The 8,847-nt window shown below is 52.2% G+C and overlaps 1 protein-coding gene across 1 annotated transcript in view; it reads right to left on the bottom strand.

Annotated features, from left to right (window-relative positions):
- Positions 1 to 6,418: 6,418 nt before the first annotated feature.
- LOC103252207 (complement C1r subcomponent-like) overlaps positions 6,419 to 8,847 on the bottom strand; it is a gene marked incomplete at its 5' end in the record, with an annotated part of 3,649 nt that continues 1,220 nt past the window's right edge. The window contains 2 exons of the mRNA XM_021708989.1: positions 6,419 to 7,493; positions 7,869 to 7,943. Of these exons, the coding sequence (XP_021564664.1) occupies positions 6,721 to 7,493; positions 7,869 to 7,943 (848 nt within the window). The remainder of the gene's footprint in view (positions 7,494 to 7,868; positions 7,944 to 8,847) is intronic.

Raw genomic sequence — 8,847 nt, 5'->3', positions numbered from 1 at the left:
TCAGGCAATCCCCTCACCTCAGCCTCCCAAAGGCGCGGGATGACAGGCTGAGCCACCGAGGCCGGCGACTTTAGCATTTTTTGAACTGAGGACAGAAGAGCTATCTGAGGATGGCAGCTGTTCTAACAGGGTGTCTTACAAAAGCTGAAGATTGAGACTGAGAGTCGAGGAGGACTCTGGCCTGTTTGATGTGACACGTGGCTTTCAGGAGAGCAGTGTTTGCCAGAAGCCAAAAAGGGCATGTTTGGAGCTCGTCAAGAAAGGCTGGGCATGGTGGCTGACATCTGTAATCCCGGCACTCTGGGAGGTCGAGGCAGGAGGATTGCTTGAGTCCAGGAGTTTGAGACCAGTTTGGACAATAGAGCAAGACCCCCATCTCTACAAATAACAACAACAATAGCAACAATAAGCCAGGTGTGGTGGTGTGCACCTTGTAGTCCCAGTTGCTTGGGAGGCTGAGGTGTGAGAATTGCTTGAGCCCTGTAGTTTGAGGCTGTCGTGAGCTATGATCACAACACTGCACTCCAGCCTGGCCTACAGAGCAAGACTCTGTCTCGTAAAAACAAACAAACAAATAAATAAACACCAGGCACAATGGCTCCTGCCTGAAATCCCAGCTCTTTAGGAGGATGAGGTGAGAGGGTTGCCTGAGCCCAAGTTTTGAGGACAAACTGGGCAGCATGATGAAACCTTGTTTCGACAATAAATTAAGAAAAAAATTAGCTGGGCCAGGTGGTGCATGCCTGTGGCTGCAGCTCCTTGGAAGGTTGCGGCAGAAGGATCGCCTGAGCCCAGCGGTCGGGGCTGTGGTGGCTGTGAGCGTGCCACTGCACTCCAGCGTGGGCGACAGAGGGAGACTCCAGCTCAAACAGCAGCAGCAGCATCAGCAAACCCAGAAAGAAATAAGTCTGATCTTCCACAGACCAAGAGGGTCAGTTCAATAGCCGACCTTAGACTAGAGGGTAAACGCAGAAGAGATAACCAGAGGAACTCTAGGAAGAGTCTGGAGAATCAAAGGGAATGAACAGGGAGCCTCGAGAGGAATCGCGTGGAGCCAGCCATGCAGCGTCAAGCCTTGGTGTCACTCCTTAACGGCGCCCCTCACCACGGCTGCCCCGTGCCGCCCGCCATGGCTGGTGTGGTGTAATTGACAACGCACCCTGGGAGGGAGTTGGAGAAGGAGGAGTCTTTTAGCGAGGAAAAGACATTCGAGAAACATCAAGATTGAGAAACAAGACCTGCGGTAGGGATATTTTTGGATGGCAGTGTTTTGGGTGGGGGAGGGAGGATTCCTCTAGAGGGAAAAAGACTTTGGAGAAACATTGAGATTTCGAAATATGATCTGGAGCCAGGCTTGGTGACTCAGCTTGTAATCCCAGCACTTTGGGAGGCCAAGGCGAGTGGATTGCCTGAGCCTGTGGGCTCAAGACCAGCCCGGGCAACTTGGTGAGACCTCGTCTCTACAATACGTCAAAAGATAGCCGGGTGTGGCGGTGCGCGCCTGTCGTTCTGGCTACTTGGAAGGCTGAGGCGGAAGAATCACCGGAGCCCAGTAAGTCGACACTGGGGTGGCTGTGAGCATGCCACTACACCCCAGCCTGGCCACAGAGTGAGACTCCAGCTAAAAAAGAAAAAGAAATACGATCTGTGTCAGAGAGACTTTCCTGCTTCTTCCAACTTGGGATGACGGCAAAAAGTGAACCCGGAATGCGACAACTGACAGAAAGAAGGAGGTCCATTCCTTCCGAGAGAATTGCACCCTCTGGGCTCAGGCTGGGGCGTGGCTGAAAGAACCCCGCCTCTGCCGCTGCCTCCTGCGGGATGCGGGCTCTGAGTGCTGCGTCGGGAACTGGACTGCAAGACCAGTTCCCTGGGTGAACGGCAGGCAGACGGTCTAAACACATCGCCGCCAGAGACGTCAGAGCTGGGACAAGCTGGCTACCGGGACCTGCGAGGGCTCAAAAATCATTCACCGTGGCTTGAAGGGTGTCCACCACAGCGCCTTGCTGTTCACTTGGGAACGTGCGTCTGCTTCGTCTGAAACTCAAGAGCAGACTTACCTTTCTCAAGCAGGCGAGTTGCCACTTTCCTTTGGTCAGAGGAAAATGGACTGGTGGATCAGCAACCCGTGCCACCGAGGAGAGACAGTGCCCAGTCGTCAAGAGGACTCGATGGGAAGGAAGCTGGTGGACACGACCAGCCCACGAGGGGATGGAAGGGGTTCTGGGACTCCCTAAAGTTGCCTTTACCGTGATTCCTAGACTCAGCCATGTATTCTGTAGAAGTGTGACTTTTTCTCCTGCATATCTGTTAATTAACTAATTAATTTTTGAGTCAAGTTCTCACTATGCCACCCAGGCTGGAGTGCAGTGGTGTGATCATGGCTCACCACAGCCTCAACTTCCAGGGCTCAGGCGATCCTCCCACCTCAACCTCCCGAGTAGGTGGGATCACAGATGTGTACCATCATGCTCATTTATTTTTTTGAGTTGGAGTCTCACTCTGTCGCCCAGACTGGAGTGCAGTGGCCGCTCCCGGCCATCGCAGCCTCGACCTGCCGGGCTCTGGCGATCATTCCGCCTCAGCCTTCCGAGTAGCTGGAATTACAGGTGTGCGCTACCACGCCCAGCTAATTTTTTGATTTATTGTAGAGATGAGGTCTCGCCTGCCCAGGCGGGTCTCGAACCCGCGGGCTCAGGCAATCCACTCACCTCAGCCTCCCAAAGGCGCAGGATTACAGGCTGAGCCACCGAGCCCGGCAAATTTTATTTCTTGTAGAGACAAAGTTGCTATGTTGCCTAGGCTAGTTTAAAATTCTGGGGTTCAAGGATCCTCCCACGTCAGCCTCCTAAAGTGCCCAGCTTTGTTATTATTTTTAAAATAGAAATATGTAAAAACTTTATTTACTCTTGATCAAATCTGCAAACCCCGGTTCTTGGATTTTCCTCACAAGAAACAATGATTTTTAAAAATGATGATTTAACAAAAAAACATTTTCTTTGCAAATAACGATTGAAGGAAGGAAGTTGCAAAGACAGCACAGAAAGCTGCAGCGTAGCCTTTGCTGGTTCCCCTTAGGTTGCATGTTACATCACGACCGTCAATATCAAAACCAGGAAGCGTAGGTTGGTACATCGTGCACGTGCAGTCTGGTGTCATTTCGTTTTCTGAGTCAGAGTCTCCCACGTTGGAGTGCAGTGGCATGATCACGGCTCACCGGAGCCTCAACCTCCTGCATCCAGGAGATCCTTCTGCCTCGGCCTCTTGGGTAGCTGGGACTGCAGGCACGTGCCACCACAGCCAACTAAGTTTTTGATTATTTTGTAGAGACGAGGTCTCGCTGGGTTGCTAAGGCTGGTCTCGAACTCCTGGATTCAAGCAATTCTCCCACCTCGACCTCCGAAAGTGTTGGGATTCCAGGCGTGAACCACCACACCTGGCCTGTGTCATTTTGCTACGCTGGAGATCCATGCAACGACCCCTGCCTTGGAGATGCAAGCCGATCCCAGCGCCACTGGGATCTCGCTTGTGCTGCCTCTTTGTGGTCCACGCTCTTTTCTTTTCTCTTTTCTCTTGCAATGGTAAAAAGACACTTCTCAAAGATCCAGCTTCTCTCAGTTGCGCTAAGAGGCTCAAGGGAGGTGGGTTTGGGGCGTGCTCACCCTCAAGCCAGAGAAAGAGGAGCTGGATATCGGGGGGAGGGGGGATGCAGAGGAAGCCGTGGCAACGGGAACCACAGTGGGAAAACCCCAAAGAGGGGACAGAAACTTCAAAGGAGAGTCCCTGAGGGACCTTGTTCCTGGGGGCGCCGCTTCTGTTTCAAAACATCTCTCTCCCTCTACCCGGAAACAGAAAGGACACAGAAGACCAGCAAGCGCCTTCTAATTTTACTGTGCTCTGCCCGACCTCCAAATAGGCTGTCTGCAATCTGAATCCGTCTCCTTTATGTTTAATGTGGAAACAAGTTATTTCGTCTGTCTTCCTTGCTTGGGACTGAGTGAGAAATAGTTTTGGCTTAATATGCTCATGTTTTCTGGGTATCTATCTATTCATGGATAAAATGAAGATGTTTCCTGGCCAGGTGTGGTGGTTCACATCTGTGATCCCAGTACTTTGGGAGGCTGACGTGGGAGGATCACTTGAGCCCAGGAGTTTGAGACCAGTCTGGGCAACATAGTGAGACCTCGTCTCTTCAAAAAAATGGAAAAAAAAGTGAGCTGGGTGTGGTGTTGCACACCAGTTGCTCCAGTTACCTGGAGGAAGCTGAGGCAGAAGGACCACCTGAGCCCAGGAGGTTGAGGCTGCGATGAGCTTAGAGCTGACACTCCAGGCTGACTCTCTAGCCTGGGTGTCAGAGTGAGATTCCGACTCAAAAAAGAAAGAAAGAATTTCTTGATCTCTCTTAGTCAGAAAGCCAGAACAAAGCTAAATTGAAAACAGAAGAGCCAGGAGTGGTGGCTCACACCTGTAATCCCAGCACTTTGGGAGGTGGAGGCAAGAGGATTGCCTGAGCCCAGGGCTCGAGACCAGACTGGGCAACTTGGCAAAACCTCGTCTCTACAAGAAATCAGAAAAATAATTAGCTGGGCATGGTGGCGCACGCCTTTAGTTCCAGCTACTTGGAAGGCTGAGGCGGAAAGATCGCCTGAGCCCAGCAGGTCAAGGCTGCGGTGGCCGGGAGCGTGGCACTGCACTCTAGCCTGGGCAACAGAGTGAGACACCGATGCCAACAAAAAAAAAAAGAAAAGAAAAAGAAAAAGAAAAGAAATACATACTACGGTTCTGTGCTTTTGCCAATTTCACCTCCTCCACTCCTGCTTCGCTTCTGAACACATTTCTGATCATTGAAAAATGGCAACAAACGGACACTTCTAAGTGTGCTGCACACCATTAGAGTGTGTTTTTGTGTAGAGGGTGAGACAAAGTTTTCTTCTGTAATTTCTGTCTAGGTCCACAATCCTGAAATCCAAACTGCTCTAAAAGCTGAAAGTCTTTGTAGACGTTGGGCACCGAAGCTCACTTAGTGGCAAAATCTGACCTGAATGAATGGGTAGCGGCTGAGCATCTTTACCTCACTGGTTGTGAATATTTGTTTTTCCAAATAATTATTCACCTGTTTTATTAAAGGGTGCTGCCCGGGACCTGCTGGGATAGCCCATGACAGACAGTACGATACGTTGCTGTGATGTACACGGTTTTGAATGCTGAGCAGCACTCGGTCCTGAGGGCATCAGGTAAGGGCTTGTGGGCCTGCGTCTGAGCTTATGCGTTCATCATCTCTCAGGAATGTTCTGGTTCTGCACAGTCATCCTAAGTTTGGGTCTGTGTATGCCAGGGCACCTTAAGTTCTTCAAGCAAGTTCAGAACAGTCACTTGGGCCCTAACACCACAGTTTCTATTACAAATGCTTGTAATGCCGATTCCAAGTTTTGGGTCCCTTATTTATTTACGCATGAATTTATTTATTCATTCATTTTAGAGACAAGGTCTTATCTGTTGTCCAGGTTAGAGTGCAGTGGCACAATCATAGCTCACTGCCCTTTTGGACTCCCTGGGCTCCAGCGATCCTCCTGCCTTGTCCTCTCCAGTAGCTGGGACGACAGGCACCACCGTGACCAGCTATTTTTTTCATTTTTATAGAGACAGGCTCTCATGATGGTGCCCAGGCTGATCTCGAAGTCCTGGCCTTAAGTAATTCTCCCACCTTGGCCTCTCAGTGTGCTGGGATTACGGGTGTGACCCACTGTACTTGGCCCTGTTCTGACCTTTAAGTGTATCTTAAAGAATGGAAGTGATTTAAAAATACTGTTAGTGATTCAGCTTAGAGCAAACGTTTCATGCCATTCCTTTCTTTTTCTTTTTCTTTTTTTGAGTTGGAGTCTCACTCTGTCGCCTAGGCTGGGGTGCAGTGGCATGCTTATAGCCACTGCAGCCTTGACCTGCTGGGCGAAAGTGATCCTTCTGCCTCAGTCTTCCAAGTAGCTGGAACCACAGGCGCATGCCACCATGCCTGGCTAATTTTGTAAAAATTTATTGTAGAGATGAAGTCTTGCCGTGTTGCCCAGGCTGGTCTCGAACCTGTGGGCTCAGGCAATCCTTTCGCCTCCACCTCCCAAAGTGCTGGGATGACAGGTGTGAGCCACGATTCATACTACTCCTGTCTTAAGGTGTGTTTAGAGATTGGAAGGTGAGCTGTTAAAAAAGCGGTTACATTCACAACTATGTGTGTGGGAAAGTGAGGATTTTCCTCATATTGTACATTCAAAACAAAATGCAGACATGTTTTGTTATCCATAACCTGACTGCAAATGTGTGCATACATTTACCCGATTTTGTTGCCTTCCTAAGTAAATACTTTAAAGATGTGACCTTACTAAGTATTTTATATGAATAAAATACCACTTTTAACTAATTGTGCACCCTGGAATTTGTCACAAAATTTTATTTGCAAAGGGTTTTATTTGATCACCCAGTGGTCGAAAGACGGAGAAGGAAAAGCATTGCTAGAGACGGCTAATGACTGTGTCCTCTGCAATCCTTGGAGGAAAGTGCCCTGGGGAGTTTCAGTTACAGAATGTGGGTGGGACTGTAGGGAAGAGACTGCTTCCCACGGCGTCCGTCCACGCCGTGACTGACACAGACTCTTAGTGGCCATCAACAGCGGGGCAGAGAATTATCTTGCTCAAAGCTCGCCGGACTCTGGCCGAGCGACTTCTGGGCTCAGTCCTCCCTCTCCGCCATCTCCTGCTTGATCCAGTCCACGTAGCTGAGGAGTTTGGTGTAGAAGCCATACCCCCTGCTGCACCCGATGCCCCAGGACACGATGCCCGTGGCCACCCAGCGGTCGCTGTGCCGGTCCCTCACCGCAAACACGCTCCCGCTGTCCCCCTGACAGGCGTCCTGCTTGAGAGTCGGGTCCCCGGCACAGAACATATTCTGGGAAAACACATCCTCCCGTTGTTTTTCCCGCAGCCAGTTCTCACACGCCTGGCGCCTCGCCACGGGCAGACGCACGAACCTGAGGTCGTACGAGAGCTTCTCCTCCGTGATCCCAAAGCCACTGACGTAGCCCATGAGGCCCCAGTCATAGAAGGTCTCGTTGTCGGGGAGGCAGATGGGCAGGAGGTTGGGGCCCAGCGTGACGCTGTTCTCCAGCTCGAGCAGGGCGATGTCGCCCTCGAAACTGTGGGAGTTGTTCTGCCGGTAGTCGGGGTGGACGCTGACCCTGCGGACCGGGTGGTTGCCCAGCTTGGTGATCTTTTCCACGTTCGTGTGGCCCAGGAACACGTCTACGGTGGCGTTGCTTTGCCCGGCCTGGTCCTTGGGGTAGAGGGTGTGAGCGGCCGTGAGGATCCAGCGGTCGCCCAGCAGGGCGCCGCCCCCGCGCCCGTGGATGTTGGTGAAGGCCTGCCAGGGGAAGTTGCCCGGCCGCGCCACTTGCCCGCCGATGATGCGCTGCTTCTGCTCCACGGGGACCATGGGCTTCCCGCACACTGGAGGGGGACGGGGACGCAGACGAGTCAGCCCCAGGCTGCGCCATTGCCTTGTGCTCAGCCTGGCCGGCCCGCCTGCCCTCTTCTGGGCTCCGGGCCCTTTCCGTCTCCCGGCTCCCCCCGTCCTTGGCCTGCTGTCGGCCTGCTCTCCCTGGGCTTGTTTAATTCTCCCCGGGGCCTATCTCGCTATTTTTATCCCCTGATTTCCCATCAGCTGCGTGCAAGGGTTGGGGTGTCCGGACTGTGCCCTGCTCTTGTCCCTCCCCCTCTCTCCCGGGGTCGTCCTCCCAGTACCCCCCCCCCCCGGCTTGTCTCCCTTCGCCGTGTCTCGCTGGCTCTGAGGCCCCGCGGGGCTGCGCAGGGGGCCCCACTCACCGGGCAGACACCGGGGAGCCTTCTCTCCGCTCAGCTCATTCTTCCAAGTGCCCTGGGCTGTGCAGGTGTACATCCCTGGCGGGGGCAGGGATCGAGGTAGGGGGTGAGTCAAGACGGCAGGAGAACCAGGCTGCCGAGGCCTGTGAGCACCGAGTGGGAGGGAGACGGGCTTGGGGCGCCAACCCAGGCAGGGGTCAAAGGACAAGTTCAAATCGAGAAGGATGACCACCACACGTGTGCGCGGTTCTGTACCTGTGTTTTGTGTGAGTGCTACTGAAAAAGTCAGAATGCTTAACTATATATTTGCAGTGACCCCTAGTTATAAAAATAGACATAAAACCCAGGAGTATGTCAAAACCTTACCAGCAATGGTGTCTGGGTACTGGGACCGTGGATAATACGGCGGTGATGTTGCCCGGTGGGGGACAACGTGCCCTGTGTGCGGCCACACCCTTCCTCTGCGTTATCTCCTTAAGCACCACAGTGACACTCTCAGGCGTGTCTAACTCTCTCATTTTACAGACGCGGAAGTTCAGCTAAATACTTTGCATGTGACTTCTAGGTGCCAGAACCAAGCGTGAAGGGAGGGTTGTCTGCCTACGAAGCCCAGATCTTAATGAATACCATAGGTAACCCGGATTATTTTCATTTTTTAACATGGTCCAAACCTACAATGCATGTGATTTCTTTCTTTTTTTTTTTTTTGAGTTGGAGTCTCACTCTGTTGCCCAGGCTGGAGTGCAGTGGCACGCTCATGACCATTGCAGTCTCAACCTGCTGGGCTCAGGTGATCCTTCTGCCTCAGCCTCCCAAGTAGCTGGAACTACAGGTGTGAGCCACCATGCCCAGCTAATTTTTTAAAATTTATTATAGAGATGAGAGTTTGCCAAGTTGCCCAGGCTGGTCTTGAACCCCTGGTCTCAGGCAATCCTCTCGCCTCAACCTCCCAAAGTGCTGGGATTACAGGCTTGAGCCACTG

Source organism: Carlito syrichta, unplaced genomic scaffold, assembly GCF_000164805.1.
Source record: "Carlito syrichta isolate Samal-C Ts95f unplaced genomic scaffold, Tarsius_syrichta-2.0.1 Scaffold153792, whole genome shotgun sequence".
In the NCBI taxonomy this organism is placed as follows: domain Eukaryota; kingdom Metazoa; phylum Chordata; class Mammalia; order Primates; family Tarsiidae; genus Carlito; species Carlito syrichta.
Note: the sequence above shows the minus strand (reverse complement) of the source record. Positions and strands in the feature narration are given on the sequence as shown.